The sequence below is a fragment of the Trichechus manatus genome, unplaced genomic scaffold, assembly GCF_000243295.1.
Source record: "Trichechus manatus latirostris isolate Lorelei unplaced genomic scaffold, TriManLat1.0 scaffold00194, whole genome shotgun sequence".
Taxonomy (NCBI): Eukaryota; Metazoa; Chordata; class Mammalia; order Sirenia; family Trichechidae; genus Trichechus; species Trichechus manatus.
The window spans coordinates 821988-844907 of NW_004444130.1; the positions used below are offsets into that span (position 1 = coordinate 821988).

The following is a 22920-nucleotide window of genomic DNA, read 5'->3' on the forward strand; positions in this document are numbered from 1 at the left end:
GGAGCTCTAAAGGGCAGCAGGCAGGAAGTGAGCAGACGGCAGCAGTGGCAAAGCAGCACAGACCAAAGCCCTTGGAGTTATGACTAGCTGGGACCAAGAATGCAGAAGAGTCAATCCAGATCTGCTGGGGCCTCTTCCCTCCAGCTCCCCCTTCCTGGGGTACACTAATCTTGACAGGAACGATTATCTAAGACTTAGATGTATCACCCCCTCCTTTAATTGGTTCCCCCTTCTTCCAAATTGGTACAGGCATTTCTGTACAGTACCAGAATCCGCAGTCCTCCTTTCTATCTATAAGCTTTGGGGAATAGTCTGCCACCTACAAGGGACTGATTGTGGCCTCCTTCTTCAACTGCCCATTCCTAGAAAGCTGACAACTTCCCACTAAAATGCTCACTCTGTCAAAACCACTCATGTCTCTTGCAAACTTACAAAATTCCTGTAATAATGTACATACCACAGGTTACTTTTATTTCTCATGCCTGGAAGTAAAGACTGAACGAGAGGGAAAAGGCAAGAGAAATGCCATAACTCTGACCAATATTTAAAGCACAGTTTCTTTTCCTGGGAGACCATACTTTATGAAAGACACTTCTGCAGCTCAGCAAAATCAAGTATTAACACATTACTTATTCATGGCACGGTATTAAGGGAGCTGCTGATACTGCTTCACCAGGAAGAGACAGAAGAGGAAAAGCAGCAGAAAGGTCAGGGCCATACTTGCCAAGGTCCACAAGAATTTCTCTTTCCAGGATCAAGTGGCAGTTAACAGGCTGGGAAGTCACATCTAACCCAAGTGGAGGATTTTTTTTTAATTTCAACTACTTGGCCTGTATCTGGCTAGATAAAGGTTTGCTCCCAATGCTCCAGTAGGAGGAAGCTCAGTTGGTGGTCCTCGGTGGACATTTCTTGAGTGTCTACTGTGTACATGTCACTAGATTCAGCTGATGAGCCTTCCTATGAGGAAGGATGCCTCTGAGAAACCCATGCAGACAATAATCCCTAGAAATGAGTTGCTCTCCCAAGGCTGTCATCTGAGAGGATTCCTCAAGATAACTCCACAGCCCCTCATTTGGGAAACAAACCAGAGAAAGCAGCAGTCAGAGAATGGGGAAAGAGAAGGGAAAGGACATGATCCCAAATGCAGTACAAGGTTGAGTGTTTACCAGACAAGGTTGGTGTTTGGTTCTGATTGAACCAGAGCCTTAAGAACTCACGGTCAGGTCAGCAGCTTCCTTTGGATGGGCTTCCAAAAGCTGACTGACCAGATAACCACTCTCAAAGAATGAAACATTGGAGTGTAGGGCTTGTAGCAAACAAGCCCGTTTCAATCACTCTGTTCCCCCAGGAGAACAACCTTTAGCACCTGAACACTAAGAATGACTCCATTCTCAGAACTCCCCCTCCCCCCAGGAGGTAGGTAAGATTATTCATCCCCATTTGGCAGCTGGGGAGGAAGTGAAAGAGTGAGAGGTCATAAAACTTGCCTAAAGTCATTGACAGAGCAGAAATCAGACCTCAGAGGTTTCGGACTCCTGATTACAGGTCAGGCCTCAGCCAGTCCAAATACATCTATAAAGGAAATACCAGGATCCATACCCTGGGAGAAGCCTAACCAAAGAGCTGGGTGGACAATACCCTGAGTTGCCTTCAAGAGTCTCTAAAGACCCACAAAAAAACAAAAAAAACCACTCACCCACCTGAAAGTTGGTAGGGGGCCTAATTCCCAATACCCAGTGGAATCCCACAGTCTGAGCTGATGCTAAAAGTTGTAAAGAAAACATGAGCTTAAGACAGGGGGACAGATACAACTAAGATTGAAAATACTATTCACAGAGGGATATTCTACCACAAAATGAAGTCTAAGGAACTTCAGGCATTGAAATGTTATGTTATCAAGGCTATCCAAGAACCTTAGAGCTGGCTATGGGAGGGAATGGCCCGGAGAAGCCTGATTGCTGGGAGAGGCAGGGGAGTAAGATGCGAGGGGCTGTGTAAGAATACCAGCCTGACCCAGAGCATGGTTCCCGTATTTCTCCAAGCTGCTCAGGAGCAGAAAAGGAGGGGACATGATTCTTTCCAAGTGTTTAAAAATAGAGAAGGGGAAACCAGATAGACCCCTACACATCAAAAACTAGAGATCTTGGTCAGAGTGAACAAGCCAACTTTGCAGAAGGGGAAGGGCAGTGCAGCTACGAATTAGGCCCAGGTCAAGACACCATGCAGGGAGGTTAGGGCAGCAGAAGGGTGGGGGCAGCGCAGGCACTTAGGCACAACAAAGAAAGACAAAGGAGGGGTATAGGTGTCTGGGGAAAAGGGTCCACTGGTTCTTTCAAAAGTCACCATTATCAACTAGAGTCAGTGAAATTTTGAAGCAAGTCAGGCATGCCGAGTAGGACCTTTGTTAGGTCAGCTACCTTCCCAGAGGCCCTGCCTAGAACCGGTCAGCCTAACCATCAGGTCTTTCTCCCAAAGCTCCCCGATGGGGTCCGCAACAAGGCAAGACTTCATTCTAAACCCTGCAGGGGCTTATCTCTCCCCTGACCCCCAAGTTGCTAGATGCCTTGTGGGAGGAATGGTGAGAGATGGGGAGGGGCTGAAGCAGAGGATCAAGCAGAGTCCTGAAGAGAAGAGTGCTCCTTGCCCACAAACCCAGCCATAGACATCTGTAACAAAATTACTCTTTAAAGTGCACATCTCTCAAAAGAAGGGTTCTGGGTGGGAACCCCCCTACTTCCAACTGTGGGGCCTCCCGCCCTCCCACCACAAAAAAGAAAGGAAAAAAACTTCGGACAGTTTAACTGCTACTGTAAGCTGTGGATCATTTTTGGCTCTTTCTTCGCTCCCTCCCTCTGCCACCTGCTCCCAAAGCCTGGATTTTCCCCTTGCAGGAGCTAGGGATGGGGAGGAAAAGGAGGAGGCCCTGATATTTGGAATGTTTCTTATCCTGCACACCCCCTTCTTTCCTTGGTCCAGGCCTGCTGCTCCCCATCACGGTACCCTCTGGGGCTGTCCTGAAAGGATGCCATGGGGTAATGAGCAGCAGGCCCTGCCTTGGGAGGCTGCCTTCACTCCTCCTCTACCCCCAAATCTCACTGCCAAGAGAGCCATTCCCTGCTCGGAGTGTGCAAATCCTCTGCCTGCTCACGGTGAGGCTCAGCTCTGGGGAAAAGCCCCAGTCCTGGTCTGGGAAACAGGTTCACTTTCCTGCATTGGAACGCCCTTCAATGGACAGCTTCACCTCCTGTGGAATGAAAGAGGGACGAAGCAGGGTGGCCCGTGCCTCCTCCCCTTGCATGCTGTATCTTTGGAAGCTTGGGGCTGGCCAGCACGCCTGAGCACCAGGCTCAGGCTGGGTGGGCTCTACCATACAGGAACCCTCTCCTGACGGCTGGCTCTTCCCCTCACTGTCACATAGCTCTCTGGGTCCCAACACTGTCCTCTCAGGCCTTTCTCGGGGGGGACCCAGCTGGCCTGGGGGAGCACAGCTGGCCTGAGAAACTGAGTTACTGTTCAAGCTCTGTAAACTGATAGAGATGCAGACATCTCCCACCTGTAGCCGATGGCAGGGCAGAGAGAAGAGCTGTGCAGTCCGCCCAGGGCTGCAGGAGGACCAACCCTGGCCATACACAAAGAAGGGGTGTTCGGGGGGCACCTCGATGCTCACTTTGCTCTGCTGCTCCCCAACCACGAAATGCAGCATGACAAATCCAGGCCACTGGCTCTCCTGAATGTCCACAACTGTGCTAGAGTCAATCTTCAGCCCCCCACTCACTTCGGCACTGCGCACAAAATCCTGGGTCTGGAGGTCCTCCACCCGCTTTAGCTCCCCCGTGGCCAGCTGGATGATGGCGCCTTTCATGAAGTGGGAAGGCAAGTGGGAGGAGGTAATGGGGGGTGGCGTTGGCTCCTTGTCTGGGAAGGTGGCTCTCGCCTGCATGTCCACACTTGATGCCACCAGGATCTCCGAGGCCATAGGCAGCAGGCCTGGGTCAGTTCCAGTGGACACCAGGTTGCCATTGGCTACAACCATTGCTTTGGGTAAAGGTCTATGTTTCACCAGCTCCTGATGGGATTGAACGTAGAAGCCTCGGGCCTGATTTTTCTCTACCATCTCTGCTGGGTTCTTGGCTGACCCTCGCCCCTCACCCTGATGGTCAGGGGTATGATGGGACAGGTTGAGGGGGCTGGGTTCATCCTTCCTCTGAGCTGCCACCGCACGATAGTCCTGAGAAGCTAAAGCGCCAACCACCCGCTGGACCTCGAGGTCAGTATCCGGAGTCCCCCGGTGTGCCGGCACCATCACCTCTACCCGTGGAGTCTGAGAACCTGAAAACAACTGTCCATCCACCACACATTCCACCACAGGCACCAGTCCCTGGCCTTCACCCTTGCTGTTGGTGGAGTCAAGGGCTTCACTTTCCCGTCTTGCTAAATTTTGCTCTCGCTGTCTCTGTCCTCCATTGGCAGCGGCTGCTTCCAGAGCAGACTGGCCCTCCTGAGGGGTCAGAACTGGGCTAGCACCTGCTGGAGGGGTTTCATGCAAGGTATACCCAGCAGGCAGCCTGGACATCTGGTAATAAATGGGCATCCGGCCTGTAGCGAGGTCCAGTGGCTGAGTACTCGAGTGATGTGGCAACTGCCCAGGTGGGGAGGCAGCAGAGGGGGCTTTGTTGAACGAGTGGGCTGGGGATGAAGCCTGTGGGGGAGGGGTGGCTCCTTCTGCCAGGAGTGAGGCATATGGCACAAAGTGAGGAAGGTGAGTGGTGGCAAGGTTGGCAGAAGGAGAAAGGAGGGGACTCGGTAGGAAATTAGGTGGCATGGCATAGGGAAGGCTATATGGAGACCCGATAAACTGCAGAGAAGTGGATGGGAGCTGAGCATAGTGGATTGGGGGATAGTGGATTCCTGGATGCTGAATCAGTGAAGACGCTACATTAAATGTGGGGGGCAAGGGGCTCATATTCACCACAGATGGGAGGCCAGTTGGTGAGAAGGTGGCAGGTGGCATAGCTACCTTATACAGCATGCCATACTGGTCTACTGTCAGACCAGTGATGGCCTCAGCTCCATCACCCCCCAAGCCAACTCTGGCTGCTGCCTGGCTCTGCCCGGCCACCACAACCCCTCGGGACCATTCAGAGGCATCACTGGAGGGTATGTGGTTAGTTGAGCAGCTGGTAGTTCTCCCCATATCCTCGCTGGTCACGGGGAGGTCTCGTTTCTTTGGTGGAAGGCATTCCTGACTCCTCTCATGAACAGGTTTCATATTGCTTTGTGGTGTTCCTAGAGCCTGGAAGGGGTCGGCTTGCTCCTTGAGGCATCAGAAGGGGCTTCTCTGTGGCTTCCCTGCACCCCTTTCTGTTGCTGGCTGGGGTGCCCACATCTGCTAGGGAACAAATCAGAGGCAAAAAAAAAGTAACCTAGGGGTGAATCATAATAGCAGGAATTATGCCCACAGAGGAAGATGCAACAAAGAGGACAGCTGAAAAAAGGAGCTATGAGAAAGGGACAGAAAAGGACGCTCCCCCACTCATCCAGCCTAGGACATGAAAGAAACAATCAGAGAAACCACAAAGCACCAACGGATACAAGGACAAGCATTTGATGATGCATAAATAACCTGTGGGCTCCACAACCACAGAGAGACCAACAGCTTCGTGATTAGTCATGCCTCTGAGGAAGACCATGACTCTTCTCAGCCTCTCCCTTAAGGGTGATTTGAACACATGGTCTTTGCTGCTAGCTCTTTTTCCTGAAGCTTCTCTTCTTTTTGCTACCAAAGACTAATGTGCCATCTTCTTTCCCTGAACGTATGACCTCATCCTTGCTTCCTTTCCCCAGCCTAATATGGATTATGATCTCACCTAACTCCACCTCCCCCCACCCCAAGCCTAACCTCTTTTCCTCCTTTGCCTCTCATCACTACTACCTCAAGGACTACCCTAAGTATCAGTAAGTCCTGGGGTCTGCTTGTGTCTTTTTTAAAAAAAACTTTGGTCCCCAAAAACGTTATAAAATATCACATTCAGACTTGGGCCCTGACAGGGAGAGTGCCTGTACCAGCTTGCTCTACAACTTATGTGTTTCTCCTCCTCCTCAAAGAGCAACAGAATCCTTCTGATGTCATATAAACCTCTTATTCCTGAGGCTGGCAAGATCATCTTTTCTTCAAAATTGACCACTTTCAACGTGCCTTCTTTTTTCCTTTCTGTTTTCTTTTGCCAGTGGTTCCTTTTCCATTACAGGTCTGCTCTACACACCACTTCCTAAAATTCTGGTTCCATTCCTGCAAACATGCCCATTTATTCCTATCTTAGATCTGTATGATTCATAAAAAAAGTTCTCTCCCCCCACACCTTACAGTCACCTTTCAAAAATGCTTTTGTCCATTGCCAGACAACATCTTTTTTGTCTGAACACTTTAATGCACATGAACTTAGTCACCTATCTCTTCCAATCAGACTTCAGCTTTCTGAATCTGAAGAGAGAGTTCTATAATTATTAAGCTGTTTGGTTTTTCCACTGTTGCATCTCAGGTGTTTCTGCGCACCAAGGAATCCAAAGCGCCTGCATTACCTGAGCTTCCAGTGGTGCTTCTGAGCAGCTGTAGTAAGAAGCAGTCTCCTCCCGGCTGGTTTGAGAGCCTAGACGACAGAAATACGGATAAAATAAGCAGGAGCCTGACCTCTGACCCTCCCCAAGGTCATCATGAAAGGTAAATTCCAAAGACATTAAAGTCTGCAACAAGTCCTTGCCTGGACTTCTTCTCCAGAGGTAACAGCATCCAGAGTTCCCAGGCAGTTAAATAGAAAAAAAGCCATTTCTTAAGTGCTAATTTGTAAGAAGACATTCCTGGAAAAAAATTTCCATGTGTCAAACTTCACTTTTTCCTTAACAACATACTCTTCATTCTCTTCCCATGCCAATTCCCCAAGGTGAAATTTACCTCCAATCCCAATTTCAGTTAAATCTACAAATAAATGGAAGAGACTCAACATTAGAAGCAAGAAAAAAATCAACTTCATGGACTTTGCCCTTACTTCAGCGCCATGAAAACACAGACGCGGAGGTCGTAAACGAGAAGAACAGCACTAGGAGGAAAAAGAATTATTTTATGTTTCTGGGGCAGAAAAAGAGGTCAAGGGGGAGTCACTCAAAGGGAAGCCTTATTAACAGAATTTCAGGGTAAAAAAATTGCCTCCAGTATATGTGTATGTGTGTGTGTAAAATTTTCTGAGTGACAACTTTGTACCAACTGCTGAATCAGGTGTGACAGAAAATGAAAATATCACCCTGGTCTTCAAGTAGCTAACAATGGTCCAAAAAAAAAAACACCCACTAACCTATCAACATCTCCATCTACACACGCCAGAGATGTCAAGCACAGAACAGGAGCCTTAACATCTGAAGACAGGGAAAGCAGTACTGATGAGTACTCTGAGAAACTCTCAACTGCCCGGTCCAAGTCCTAGACAGGACTAGACCGGCAAGTCTCAATCCAAACTGAAGGCATGTTATACAGGCCTGGAACCTTCTGTGAACATTTCTCTCTTAAGGCAGGCAAGATGAGGAAGAACTCAAAAGGTGAAGAGATAGGAAAACAAGGGGAAAGACAAATTCCTAGTTTCAGAAACACAACTTACACAGTGGGAACAAGTTATGCATCCCTTTCTCTTCCAGCAGTTCCAGTAACTGAAAAGCAGTCAGCTTTCTCCCCCACTCCTAACAGAAATTAGATTCACATCTTCAATTCCAGAATGATCCTCCTCCCTTGCAACCAAAATATTAAAGAAAACCTGTCTCCAGGCCCCTGAGGGGTTAGCAAACACAGGCTAATAAAATGACTGAAAGAGGTAAAAGGTCTGCGGGAATAACAACAAAGAGGCAAGCTTGTGCGCCGGGTTCCCACAACGCAAAATACACTTCGGAAGATAAAACCTCGGCTTCTGGAACGGCTCAATCAGGATTTCTCCTGCAGAAGACGCAGCTTGTGACCCAAACTAAGCTAACTGGGCTGGAGACCGTTCTGGGCAGCTGCCAACAGAGCCCGGAACGAAGCTCCCCATCATGCTGGGGTAGGAATCAATAGACTGAACCCAGCTGGAGATCCGAATTCATGGAGGGCGAGGGGTACACCCAAAAGACAGGGGCAGGCTTGGAAGAGACTACGGTTATGGCTCCCTGTGAACCTGCCATCTCAACTCTAACAAGGGTAGAACCTAAAATTAGGAATTCTGAGTTTAGAGAGTGGGGGTTGACCCTTCAAGCAGAGAAGAGCAGGGGCGAGGCCCCGCAGGCGACGCTTCCTTGTTTGGGGGCCCCTTCCCGCCCCGCGGACTCGGACACCTGGCCCGCAGGGACGCAGCCGCTGGGGCGCCAGGGCCTGAGGCCACCTTCCAGGCCAGGCTGGAGAAAAACGAGCGGGGGTCTAGGCGCGGCCTCCTTCGTTCCCTCTGTTCGCGGTTCTCGGGCCCCGGCCCGGTGGGGCAACGGGCTCCGGGGGGCCACTTCCTCCGGGGCTCCGAGATCAGGCCCGGACTTAGCGGGGCCGGCCTGACTGCCCCCATTCCCGACGACACTCACCGGCCCATCTCACGGCGCTCCCCGGGCTCCTCTCTCGCGTCCCGGAGCCGCCGCAGCCGCGGCCGCCGCCATCCCCGGCCCGGGAGCCGCCCCACACCCAGCGCCTCCCCCCACTTCGCCGGGCGCCGGGAGATGGCGTCAGCGCGTCCTGCCCCTAGCGCGAAAAGATTCCGTCCTGGTCCGGGCCGGGGAGCGGCGCCTGGGACTCCGCTGAAGGGGTGGAGGTTGGCCAGCTGCCCCTCTCCCACAGCGCCCCCTCTGGTGGGAAAACAAACTCCCTCCGGCTGGCACCGCGTCACGTGAATAGGGTACCTGGCACCCCACCCTTACCCTGACTCCCCAGTGACCTCGCAGTCTCCCCTCCCTTAAATTCAGGGTATCCTCAAACAGCCCTGAGGCGAGGCTACCAGCGACCCCTGTTTCCTAGACTTCCCGGATTTGACTTTTGTAGCCTTCTTTTGGGAACTTCGGTCAACACCGAGGCGACCCAGGCCCTGGAGAGTAGGGGACCCCCACTGGAGACCCAGGGTGGAGATGGTAACTCTTTTAAAAGTTAAGAATTGGACCTAAGGGGGGAGACAGGAGAGTGGACAGGTGGAGCTCATAATAGGAGACCTGAAAATTAGTGGGGAATGAGTAGAAGGGGTTTAGGACAGAAGGAAGCAGTTTGATTTAGTGCGAAGAGGACTGGACTACTTCATGAAATGTTAGGTCACTATTCATTACAGATTAAGTGGTGTGACTTCATAGTAACATGAAAATCCAATTAATTTAAGTGAGAGAAAGAAAAAACACCAATTGAAGTTGTGCTTTGGTTTAACTTTGTAAAAAGAAAGTATTTATGCATGTGAACAAAAACTAAGCTGAGAAAAAATAAATTTGAATATTGGCGAGACTGGATTTTGAGTGGAATTTTTCCTTTCAGTTTCTGCAAACTATTTAGTAAGTAACAATTGATTTTTCTTTGTTTAAAAAGTACTGACTGGGCTGGGATCCCTACTTTGTTGCTGTCTGATCTGGGAAAAGCCATTTCTCCGCTTTAGGTTTGCTTTTCCACTTCTGCAAAATGAGAAGTTTGAACTAGATAAAGGGGTTGGTGTAAAATGTAGATAGAAGAGCTCCCCAAACATTCGGTAAGTGAAAAAATAGGCAAATATGTACCCTGTGGTATTTAATGTTAAAAAGTACATAACATTATACTTGGCATATATTTATGTACCTGTACAGGAAAGGAGTAGAAGGATACTTGACAACCAGTTAACATTGGTTACCTCTGGGTTGGAAGTGAGATTGGATGGTGGTTACAAGATCAGCATATGTTATTATTGATTCTTTTTTTACAAGGATATATTACCTCAGAAAAATAAAAAATAAGTTAAAATACAAATAAAGCATATGATCTCTAAGATTCCTTCTAGGGAATCCTTAGACCTCAATTTTGATATTTTCTCACCTAGAATGGGCACACAGGATCTTCAAAATTACTGAACACCACCCCCCACACATACTCACACACCTCACGCAAGTGGGTAAAACATAGTGAAGTTACTGTTCTGTAGCCATCTAAATCAGCAGCGGGTTTTGTTTTGTGAATATTAATATTATTCTTCACTACAGTGTCCTTCTCTCTCAGTTTAGCCAAGAAGGAAATCCTGTGGTCATTCATCGAATCCGTTGTAGCACTAACTGGCATTCTGGTTTCTAGTTCATTGCTAAGCTCACTAAACTGGCAATAAAACTGCCAAGGTAGACTCTTGGACCACCCAGGTGTACTCAAGGATAGCCACTTTCTCCCAGATTAAGACAGTACTCAGAGAGCTGATTTTTGGACAAAGTTTTAAAGAGCAGACACAGGAAGATGACAGGAAAAAAAAGTTTTTTAGCTACCAGTATTAGCATAATGACGCAGTGAAAAGGCGTGTCTGTTTAAAAACCAGAATGTTCTGATTGGTGAAACATAGGTGATTTCCTGGTTTGGTGCTGCAGTTCCAGAAGGTTGGGTCATATCTTCACTATCTTATACCAGAATTTTTAACTCCTCCGAGCAATCCTCATTTTTTTGGTTCTACATCTTGACAGTAGGAACCTCTGTAGTATGACAGGACTGTTAGGAATAAGTTAACAATATAGTTTTTAGATTTATGAAACTAAAAAAAATTATTTTTTCAATAATCTGGAATATTCTCTGAATATTTAAATTACTTGTATTAAGTAAGCCTACGGTTTTGTATACTGTAACTGGCTCAATAAATGGTTGTTGAATGAAACCTCACAAAGATATCCCAAGCTAGGAGTCTTTCCTTCCTAATTCTTTTGCTCTCTTTTCCCCATTTCTATCCTTCTCTATTTTTCCCAGTTTGTTAGCTATATATTTTCAATCTTTCTCATCTGAAAGCCTTTCATTTTCTTTCACTGAGTTTTTTTTTCTTCCTTCCACTGAGTTTTAAGAACTGATAAAGTGAAAAGAGATTTTTAAAGATATTTGGGGCTGAAAAATTAAGCTTTAATCTGGTTTGTCTACCTTGTCCTTTTCCCTAGATTTGTTATGAAATCCTTTGTTTGGTGTAGATTGAATTTTTTTGATGGGAGAGCTGGAGCTAGTCTGTCGGAAGAATGAAACAAAATACAAACTCTGCTGTGCTGGTTATTCTCCTTAAGCGGGCAGTAGTTTCAAACCAGCTCTCTCACATCACCCAGTTCCACATTGGTCTGATTTGCTAGACCTGACATATAGACTGTAGAAGCTCAGACAACTATCTCAACTCCTTTTGAGGTTAAAAGGATAAAACTGGAGAGAAGCGCCGATAACTTAGGAACCTATGTGTGTCATAAGAGGGGTAGGTGGCTTTTTTCATACTGACACGTGTTCCTGCTTGTATGCTTCAGCATGTAAAAGTGTCTTACTTTTGGATACCAGTGACAGAAACAACGAATCCCAAACACACGTTGAAATTATGGAAATACCTCATGAATTTAGCTTTGCCTGGAGACATGTTGGTGCCTGATATTGGCTTATTTTTCAAAAGCATTTCTAAAATGTCCAAATGCAAAAATACGCAATTTTCAAGCTTCTATTTTATTTACTTCCCTGGACAATGCTGTGTCCTCGTTCCCACCTTTGATGTTATGCAGCCTCTCCAGGTTCCAATGGGGCTTTCCCTTTTAAACTCATTAATTTTATTTAGGAGTCTTGTAATTTCCCCATAAGTGGCTAATACATCCTTTGGGGAAGGGGATGTCCCTCCCTTGTCTACTTCCTCAGACACTTGCCAAAGACTTTCATTTTTGTCAGAAACTTCCTGTAGAGTTATCAAAAGTTGCAGTAAAACCACTGACGATTGAAATAGCTGACTGAAGTCTAGCCCTTATTTGATCGGCAAGAGTCACATCTGGAGAATTGGTCCACAGAGAAGCAGGTGCATTCAGGCCACTGTTGAGCAGCCAGGAATTCCTTACTTGGGGTTTCTTGAGTGAATAAAGTGGGTGTGGAAAGATTGGAACCTCCTACCCTGGGACACTGATAACTCTCTCTGGGAAACTTGCTCGGCAAGGTGATTTGCGAGTTGCTGTTTATCTATAGTAGTAATTCTCAGAGTTGGCTTGTGGTGAAATCATGTTCAGCACTGGCTTCAAAGCTGATCGCCTTTGGGTAAACTTGCAGCTGGTTGCCAGTCGCCTAAAACTCCTGGAAAAAAAAAAAAGTGAGTAAATACTGCAGGCAGCACAGCAAACTGCCTCTCCGATCACTTAGCAATGCAATCCCTGAGGCCATATATCTCCTAAGAACTTACTTAGCAATTTGGGAATTTAGAGTCCTATTTCTGACTCATAGAAATGTGGCAATGATTATTATGGTAATCAAGTCATTTTTATTTCCAAACTCTGTTCTATATCTTGACTGTATCAGTGTCAATATCCTGGTTCTGATATTGTTCTACAGTTTTGTAAAATGTTACCATTGGTGAAAACTGGGTAAAGGGTAAACGGAATCTCTGTATTCTTTTTTTACCACTGCACGTAAATCTACAATTATCTCAAAATGAAAAGTTTAAAAAGAAGTTTCAACAGGTTTAAAATGTAAAATAATATCCAGATTACTGGACTTACCTCCATCAAGGCCGAGGACATTATCTAGTCAGCCTTTGCCAATTTACAGTAGCTATTAAATTTGGGCTCCTTGGCAAATTTTTCTGGAAGACTTCCTTACCTTTTTTCAAACGTAAAAAATGCTTTTCCATCTATCAGGTGGCACAGCTCAAATAGCATTGCACCCATGAATGGGGGGTAGCAGCTGACAAATGTTACCTTCTTTCTTTAAGCCCACCTTATATTTTCTGTTGCCTTTTGCTCTTTCCTCAGTCCAATGGTCATATGAGCCATTCATCTCTCAATAAACTGAAAAATTGATGATCTCTGATTATGAGGAAAATAAGGTAAAATAATCATTGCATGTAAAAGCAGTTCTTTGAGTGCTCAATGAGTAGCCCTTATTGAATTACCACAATCTATTGGAAGGGTGACAGTTGTTACTCAAACTTCCAAATTGATTTTGGGGCATTCTTTTGCTTTTGGGCAGCGAAGTCTTGCAGAGGGTGTTTGGGCATTATTTACAAAATATGGGTCTAAGGACAGTACCCCAAACAAATGAAATTTAGCCACGTCCAGTGGTACCCATTATTGTTACCATGAACAGTGAGGATGACATTGATGGCGTATACAACACTTGTAATTTTCAAACTTCATACTCCTATGTTCTTTTATTTGATCCTGACAATCCAGTGACACAAGATAGAAATTACTATCCTCTTTCTACAAATGAAGAAATTTAAGCATGGCATGCCTGAGTGATTTGAGATCAATAAGCCAAGCTAGTCATGTCTTACCTGAATTTCTTTATTTGTGAAAAGGGGGTGATAATCTTGATTTTCTATCACTCCAAAGTTGTATTTGTAACATGGACTATGCCATGGGCACACAAAAAGTGTTTGATGATGTTAGTACTGATGTAACAGAAGTTCAGCATTTATCTGAAGCAAGTCTAGTACAACTGTAATTTCTTTTCACTGAGACATCTACAGCAAAGAACATTTTCCTACTTTGGACTTGGCTAAGTTCCCTTCCAAGCGTTTAAATCTGTTTATCTCAGATTCAAATGCAATTTTATGTCAAGATTTTTTGCAGTGACAAAGTGACTCTATTCATGATTAGATTGTGAGCATCAACTTTTGGGTATGGCATTCAGGCAGGGTATATAATTTGGAGGCTCGGGAGTTTACCTGACTTGTTGAAAAGTCTATTTCCCCAGGCTCAGTTATCTGTTGATAACACAAGACAATTAAGACTTCACTTGCCCCAATGGATTTGCCTAGGATAGTCAACATTTGTTACTTCTACATGACTCTACTTGTTCATTCTATGGCGTGGTGTGGTGAAAAAGCATAGGAATTTATAGTCTAAAGATTTGGCCTTTAGTTCCAATTCAGCCACTTACTGTTAACCATGTAACTGTGCAAGCCATCTGTCCTCTCAGAGCCTCAATTTTCTCTGCTATAAAATGCAAGTGAGGATACAAACCTTACATAGGTGCTAAAAGGATCAAATGGAATTGTACGTATAAGAACATTTTTTAAAATGTGAAGCATTACATGCATCTTTATTTTTAAAATAACTTATCTTTTTGTTACAAAAGCAATAAATGTTCACTATGGAACATTTTAGGGTATTAAGGTAAGCTGAAAAGGGAAAATAAAGATCACCCACCAAACTACCTCCTAGAGCAGTGGTTCTCAAACTTTAATATCACAATCCCTGGGAGGGCTTATTAAAACACAGATTGTTGGACTGCACCCCGAGAGTTTCTGATTCAATGTGTCCAGGAAAAGGCTCCATAATTTGCATTTCTAACAACTTCCCAGCTGGTGTTGATGTTGCTGATTTGGGAACTACTGACCTATCTTAAAACACTGATAACTTTTTCTGTGCACATAGAGTATATCTTAAGTATATATTTTTGTCTCTTTATTTGCTTTTATAATAGAAAATATTTCACCCTATTGTGTCGCCTACTGTTTTATTCAACCAAACCCTTTTTGCTCATTTATTTTTCAATATGTGGTACTTTGTGCAGCAGCTGAGCAGGCCGAGAAAGCAAGGAAGGAGATTGCCGACTATCTGGCTGCTGGGAAGGATGAACAAGCTCAGATCTGAGTAGAGCGCATTATCCACGAAGACTACCTTGTGGAGGCCATGGACATCCTGGAACTGTACTGTCACCTACTGCTGGCTCGATTTAGCTTGATCCAGGCCACCAAGTGAAAGGGGTTGACAAATCATTCCTGTGTTAAGAACTTTGTCTCTAATTTTTGTAGGGAGAACTAGCCCTGTTCGAAGAGAACATGGCAGGCAAAGGAGCCATTTTTTTTAATTGTGGTAAATATATATCTAACAAAACATTTTCCATTTCAACATTTTTTTCATGTACAATTCAGCAACGTTAATTACGTTCATCATGTTGTTCAACCATCAGCACTCTCCGTATCCAAATTTTTCCATCACCCTTAACAGAAGCTCAGTGTCCCGTAATGAGTCCTTCCTTCCTCCTGCCCACCCGTTAAACACTTTTAACTTTGATCTCTATATACTTGCCTATTCTAGATATTTCATATACAAAAGACCCATTTTTTAAAACCAAATGATTGTCTTTTTCCCTTCCTGCACTATGAGAATATAGTATAAATTTATGGTCCGTTAGTTGGAAAATATAGACCAAAAATCATTCATAATACCAAATCTGGAGATAAGCATTTTAGTATATTCCCTTTCACTCTATCGCAAGAAGTCTGTGAGAGCCGGAACTTGTTGGGACTGCCTTATTTTTTCCATGTCTTGAAAGTTTTCCACTTTTGACAGGATGCAGTCTTACCACTTTTCTATCACTTTGTTTAATGGAAAATATTTGAGTTTTCCTCCTCTGACAGTTTTCCTCCTTACACAGTTTCCAGCTTTGGCAGGTTTTACTGTATAGGTATATCTATACGTATCTGTGTGACTGTAGGTGTGTGTGTTTATGTAAGTGTATACAGGTTTCCATTCTAATTCCAGTTTTAAAAATATTATTTAACATTGTATTGTGAACATTGTCTATAGATCACCTTTGAAGTAGTGAGAAGAGGGAAACATAAAGCCCTGAGTTTCATAATTTTGTGCTTTCCTTAAGGAACTGGATTCTGGTCTGGCTGAATCCGTGTTTACACTAATCTGGGCTGCTCCTTGACTCCAGTCAGAGGTGCCTGAGTTGAAAATAGGAAGTCTGACCAGTTTTAACTGCCTGCACCATGATTGTAGGTAAAAATATACTAGTGTTACTTGTTTGGAATTACAGGATTATTTGGACAATCTTTTCTTCTCTTGAAGGATAACCAAAAGGTATTTCCTTTTGTTGGTATTTAAGTGAAAAATAAATACCTTTTTTTATGGCAATGGTAGAAAGAAAGAAATAAACCTTACCTCAAAAAATAAAAAATTGAAACTGAAGTTTTTTTTTTTGTTTTTTTTTTTTTAGGGGAGGGTGTCATAATTTATAAGATGTTTAGAATTACAGCTTTAAGTTTCATATTTAACAAATACTTAAAAATGAAGCAAAGCATTTGGGAGGGGTTGATGCTAAAAGAATATGATTCCAATGAAATAAATTGGAAATGATTTTTGCTGTTTTTATTGTTCCTCATCTAAAGTAAAATTGCCGTAACTTGATGAATTTTTCCCTTTTTTCTTTCTTGGTGATGGTTTGCTGCAGGTATCTAATCAGCTGTGTGCAAAGTATAGCCAAGAATATGGTCAACTGTGTCGAACCAATGAGATTGGAACTGTTCGCTCCTGGGCAGCACCATTTCCAGAGACACGCGTTCTTCTAAACCAAGAAGTCTGGGAAAAGCTACATAAACTCAAAACATAGAATTTTGCACAGACTGAAAGATATTTAGAAATAAGTTTTTTATTGGAGGCAGAGCAACTTGGATAAAGGTCTTAGGCTAGGGAATTGAACTCAGAGGTTTAACAAAAAGCTACAGCCAAGAAAACTGAGTTAATTTCTTTTTAAAGGAAGCATACATTTTCCTAAATGTAACTGGCCTAGTGACATGAAGAAAGTTAAACTTAGAAGTTTCAACTTGAGAACACTTTACATCATGACCACACATATGTAATTCCGACATTCAACTGAGACACAGAAATCTGGTCACAGATTTCTGTATCAGGCCAGTGGACATTCTGGTTCTTCAGGTTGTCCATTCTGATTGCTTAGTGCCCTTCTGCACTGGTTTTTAAGTATGTTGAATATTGTCCCTAACATAATTCAAATGCTTGTCACAGAATCAGAATTCTTGATTCAGAATATTTTTTTCTTGTTTATTTTCTTCCTCTTAGTCTGTTTGGCTTGAGGTTTCTAGACCTCAGGATAGGGCTGCCCTGTGGTAGAGGTACTAATGAGTAGTCCTGTGGTACATTCACAAGCAGGACCACCCCTTGTTGTTGCTAAATTATACTGCTTAAGTATACATCTTAAACAACAGAGACTAGGAAGATGAAGAACAATATTCAGAGGCGAAAAGACCATCTAAGCTCTTTTTGTTGCTTATTTTGTAGGTATGTGTGTGACCAAATCTGCTGTGTTCTCTATTTTGCAGCTAATGTGTAAATTAAATGTGGACACTCTACCCCAAGCCCTAGTGGAACAATACCTGATAGAGATGGCTAAGAGCTATAATGTGCCATATAAATCCACCATTATGGTGAGTACTTTCAATAAGGGAGAACTAACTTACAGCTGAGATTTTTATTGCACACTAGAAGATGCCTTCTACTTAGGGATGTGGCTTCCAGAGTAGTTCTGGGAGAATTGTAAAGTAGGTGACATTTTCTCCACCCACATACTGTTCCTAACAGAGCTTGACTTCTGCTATCAGATGACCCTTTTAAGTTGTTAGCAAAGGAACAAAAAGCAGAGATAAAGGTAACTAACGTTTTCAATCCAGAATTGTGTAAAACATTTTTTAGTTTTTAAAACCTCAACTTTGTCCTGGGGATATTTTGTATTTTAATAAAGAGCTCTTGGAATAAAGGCTACTAGACCCAAAGTCACAAGGCAGTATTATTTAGTCCTTGTTAAGAGTCTAAGTTTAGTAGTGAGATGACCCATATTCAGATCCTAGCTTCACCATTTATTAACCATAAGACCTCAGGCAAGTGACTTACACTCTCAAAGACTCTGGACTGTAAAATTGGGGATAATAATAGTTTCTAGCTCATAAGTTTGTTGTGATAGTTAAGGGAGCTTATATAAGGAACTTAATGCAATGCCTGGCACATAGCAAATATCATCAAATTTTGCTTTTTATCATTATCATTATTATCACAGAGTGGATTAAGCTTCCAAACTGTGGTTATGGATGGTTTTAGGGCAAGAATATTTTCTACCTAATGCCTCTCAAATAATTTCATGTGAGGAACTGTATGTTTTAGTGATTTATAAGTCTATTTCTGATAACTTCTTTATAGAGGATGACCCTTGTACTCAGGTGTCAAACTTTGGCTTAGCGTGGCATGCTTAAAATGGAGCAGAAAGAGGAGTCTGTTCTACCCTCGGTGTTCCTATGGCGCTGTCTTCTAACTGCTGGTGTAGCATGTACTGTGCTGGATGATGGTTAAGGAGCATAGTTTTCTTTTCTGATGGTGTGCTCCTGATGGTTTCTTGATAGAGACTCTTTATTCCTTTTTCATACTGATGGTTTTTAAGTAGGGCACCGATCTTATGGGTAATATCCTTTATTTTGTGTGCCACTCTGCTATCTCGCTAAATGATCCCAAGGGATAGGCTTGGTTCTGGTTTTAAAGAGTGTCTCAGGGCGATAGTCTCAGGGAGTCCTCTGTTCTCTATTGTTGCAGTTTGTCTGGCTTTTATTCCTTTTTTATCTTTCAAAAAGCTATATGATGTATTGAAAAGTTACCTATTGTAAAAATTTTAACAGTACAGAAAGGGACTTTAGAGAAGTAAAAGCCACATAAAATGTTCCCAAGGGCTCAGTCTGTGAACCTCCTCTCTTTCTTCCCTACTCTCTAGATGATTTCATCCAACCCCATGGTTTCCAATACCATCTTTATGGTGAGGACTTCCACATGTGTATCACTATTAAGGCTTCCTTCTGAACTCCAGACTCATATATCCACCTGCCTTCTTGACATCTTCACTTGGATGTTTCAGAGGCATCTCACACTTGACATATCCAAAAATGTGCTCATGATATTCACCCCTTCCGAAAACTTACTCATTCTACAGTCTTTGCCATCTCAGTTAATGACAATCCTATGCTATGGCAAAAAATCTTGATGTCTGCTTGACCCTTCCCTTTCTCTCAACCCCTCTACTCCACAATCATTCTGTCAGCAAATCCCCGTTGACTTTATCTTTGACATATATCTAGAATTTTGCCACTTCTCACTATATTTACTGCTGTACGTTGTTCCAACCCATAATGATCTCCTGCCTGATTATTGCAATAGCCTCTTCACTAGTTTTCCTGCTTTTAACCCTGCTCCCCATTAATTGATGGTCAATATAGCAGTCAGAGATCCTGTTAATACCTAAGTCAGATCATGTCACTTCTCTGCTTTGAAAGCCCTCCAATGGCTCTTTATTGCACCTAGAATAATAGCCCAAGTCTTTCCTATGACCAGTGAGGCTGTCCACACCACTTTCCCATCTTTCTCTGATCTCAGCCTCTCCACTCACCCCCTTGTTTACTCTGCCTCAGCCAACTGGCCTCCTCACGCTTCCTCAAATGTATAAGGCAAGCCCCATCTCAGATCCTTTATACTTCTGGTTCCCTCTACTTCTGTAGATATCTGCTTGGTCTCTACCTCACTTCCTTCAGGTCTGTACTTAAATGTTCCCCTCACTCTAAGGTACTTCCTAGCCACCTTCTCTAAAATATCAACCTCCTCCTTCTTCTCTGCTTTATTTTTTTCTGTATAGCTTTCATCTCTATCTAGCATAGTGTATAGTTTATTTCATTACCTTGTTTATTATCTCTCTCCCCTACCAGAATGTCATCTCCAAGAGGGCAAGGATTTTTCTCTGTTTTTGTTGTTCTTTCAAACCACTGTGCCTGGCATATACTGGCATACATTAGGTGGCCCATAAATTTTTTTCTTTTATTGTACTTTAGATGAAGGTTTACAGAACAAATAGTTTCTCATTAAACAGACAGTACACATATTGTTTTATGACATTGGTTAAAAACTCCACGACATGTCAACCCTCTCCCTTCTAGACCTTGGAGGACCTTTTTTTTTTCTTTTTTTCTTTTTTGCGAAGATCTACATAGCCAAAGTTACAGCCTTTCAAAAGTTTCTACATGTACAAATCAGTGACATCGATTACATTCTTCCAGTTGTGCTGCTATTCTCACTATCCTTTTCCAAATTATTCCATCACCATTATCTTCAACTCACTGCCCTCTAGGCTTCCCATTAAACCTTCTGAGTTGTTGTTGTCAGTTTGATCTCACATAGATAATTCTTTTTTTTTTTTTTTGTACCTTAGATGAAAGTTTGCAGAACAAATAGTTTCTGGCCCATAAATTTTGTAAAATGAATGGATAAATCCAGAGTTTGCCACTACTAAAGTTAGCTACCACCACCCGTCTGTCACCACCCATTTGTCATACTGTGGTGGCTTGGGTGTTGCTATGATACTGGAAGTTATGTCAGTGGTATTTAAAATAGCAGTAGGGTCACCCATGGTGGACAGATTTCAGTGGCACTTACAAACTAAGACAGACTTGGAAGAAAGGCCTGGTGATCTACTTTTAAAAATTAACCAATGAAAACCTTGTGGATCACAACAGAACATTGTCCAACTTGCTTGCTGTGGACATGTCATCAGGAGGGATCAGTCACTAGAGTAGGACATGATGTTTAAGGACATCATGTTTGGTGAAGTAGAGGGCCAACAAGGATATGGGAAACTCTTCGTAAGATGGATTGGCACAATAAGCTGCAATGATGGACTTGAACATGCTAGCAATTGTGAGGATGATGCAGGACTGGGCAACATTTTGTTCTGTTGTACATAGGGTTGCCATAAGTCAGTTAACTGCAGCAAACAATGACAACAACAAAGTTTTTTTTTTTTTGACAACAACGTTTGATAAAGTTTCTTGTAGACATCTCTATGCATATTTACGTGTAGCTCTTAATCACTGGTGTACTTTAGTGTCTGACCCCATAGATTCTCAATGTATAGTCATTGAAAGACAGAGAAAGAAGAAGTATGTGGGCTAGAAAGCTTGAAAGTTGTTTTTAACTGTCATTTACTTACACTAGACTATAAGTTTCATGAGGCAGGGACCATGTCTCTTTGCTCACCATTTCTTCCCCAGTGCTTCCAAGAGTGCTTGGCATATAGTAGGTATGCAGTAAACAAAGGTACAATAAATTGAGAACCCAATGTGATTCTTACCCTCTTACATCAGGCTGAAGCCCCAGCAAACCCGGCCGGTACTGAATTTACCGAGGATGTCAAGAAAGATGCTCTTGGCAGGGGAGGTGATACTGTAGCTGGAACTGGTGATCCACTTGGGGCATCACCAAGAGCTGCACCAGGGCTCTTGCCTATGCTATCCCCACCCTCCTGTTTCTCATCTCTTCCTCTTGAAAGTCAGGTTAGTATGCATAGGGAACCTGAATCTGGGATGGGATTACAGGGAGTGCTAGAATATATTTCTACCTGGGCCTTTGGAATGGTAAAATGATCTTTATGAAGTTTTTTAAGGCCAGGGGTATCTTTGCAATTATCTAGCTCATCAGCCTCTTGACAATACCACAGTATAGGCTGCAAAGAACATTTGTATGATCTGGACAAGTCTGAAAGTTTTTGATGTACAGTGATTTAGACTCATGTTTCAGATTTGTTCAATTTATACAATTTTCTTTCATGTTGCAAATAAAATCTTCTGATTTTATTAAACTGAATCGTCTTTCACAAGTAGTACCTCCACACCCAAAGAGAAAGATTTCCTGGGTTCCTGTATGAAGCCACAAGTGACAGAAGAAGCAGACGCATAATCACTCCTAAGGTTAATTTCTAGCAAGCATAAAAAAACAAAACTCTCCCAAACAAGAAGGAAATTTGACTGTGATAAAGTTAACTTTAGCTAATTACAAGTTAATTTTAAGAAATATTTATTTAGAGCTTACTATGTGCAAAATGGAGCCCTGGTGGTGAAGTGGTTAAGAGCTCAGCTGCTAACCAAAACGTCAGCAGTTCAAATCTCCTTGGAAACCCTATGGGGCAGTTGTACTCTGTCCTATAGGGTTGCTATGAATCGGAATCAACTAGACGGCAATGGGTTTTTTTAATGTGCAAAATACACATTTGGAACACAAACCAATCACTTCCCAGTGATCTTTATTTCTTTCAGAATGATGACTGTAAGAAGAATGATTTGCTTCCTGCACTAACTCCTAGTAAGTAGAGGGAATGCTGGTGGAAGCTGGAATTGCTTGATATTCATTGAAGATATTTGAGCTGCTATAAGACTGTTCCTCGACTGATGAGAGAAATTTATTAGTTATATACCAGAAGTACAGTGTGTTCTTTTATACTTAGTAGCTAATAGTCTTCAGTGTGAATAATATTTTGAAACGGAGTATGGACTTCCCAGTTTTCAGCAGATTCTAAAAATTATCAGCTCAGTGTTAGCAGGAAAATAAATTCGTATCAGAGACCTCATCACTGGGAACTTGGTCTAATGCAAATATACTGAGTTCCTGTGTTAAGCCTCTAATGTGAATAACTTTATTTGCCTAGAGTCCACCTAGGGACCCCCTGAAGTGGTAGGCAACGTTTTGTGTATGTAGGGAGATGATCCATTGCCATCATGAAATCTCAAAGAGGTCTTTAACCCAAAAAAGTTTTAAAATCACTACCACACTAGATCATCCTGGTAACTTCTGAAAAATTGTACCTTATTTAAGAGTCCAGATTGCCCTTGAAAAAGATTGTCAACAAAATGTAACTGCTACCACCACCATTTCCATAATGGAAGAAATGTCCAGGTTTCCAGGCATTGTCTATGCTGTACTCTCAAATGCAATTAGCCCTACTGACTTTGAGACTGGGTTTTCTGGAGTAATGCTTTGTTGTCACTTTTAATTACATTTATTGAAATGAATAGGTCCAGGACTCAGCCCCCAAACTTTTCGAAAGTCAGAATCAAGAACCAAGATGGGTTTTGATAACTTTATGCTGCCTGATTTGCCAGATGTAAAACTTAA

The 22920-nt window shown here is 43.2% G+C and overlaps 1 protein-coding gene and 1 pseudogene across 2 annotated transcripts; one reads left to right on the forward strand and one right to left on the reverse strand.

Moving 5' to 3' along the window:
- Positions 1-2331: 2331 nt before the first annotated feature.
- Positions 2332-8716, reverse strand: ATXN1L (ataxin 1 like). 2 transcript variants are annotated; one of them, XM_004387780.3, is made up of 3 exons: positions 8587-8716; positions 6580-6647; positions 2332-5386 (listed from the first exon to the last, which is right to left on the reverse strand). In XM_004387780.3, exon 3 carries the CDS (start codon positions 5267-5269, stop codon positions 3200-3202), a length of 2070 nt encoding a protein of 689 aa, XP_004387837.1. In that variant the 5' UTR covers positions 5270-5386; positions 6580-6647; positions 8587-8716; the 3' UTR covers positions 2332-3199. The 2 variants fall into 2 exon arrangements, with proteins under 2 accessions (XP_004387837.1, XP_023597647.1); XM_023741879.1 differs by lacking the exon at positions 8587-8716 and having other exon boundaries at positions 2332-5389; positions 6580-8378.
- A 3386-nt stretch (positions 8717-12102) lies between these two features.
- Positions 12103-18521, forward strand: LOC101349844 (IST1 homolog; annotated as a pseudogene).
- The last annotated feature ends 4399 nt before the right edge of the window (positions 18522-22920 follow it).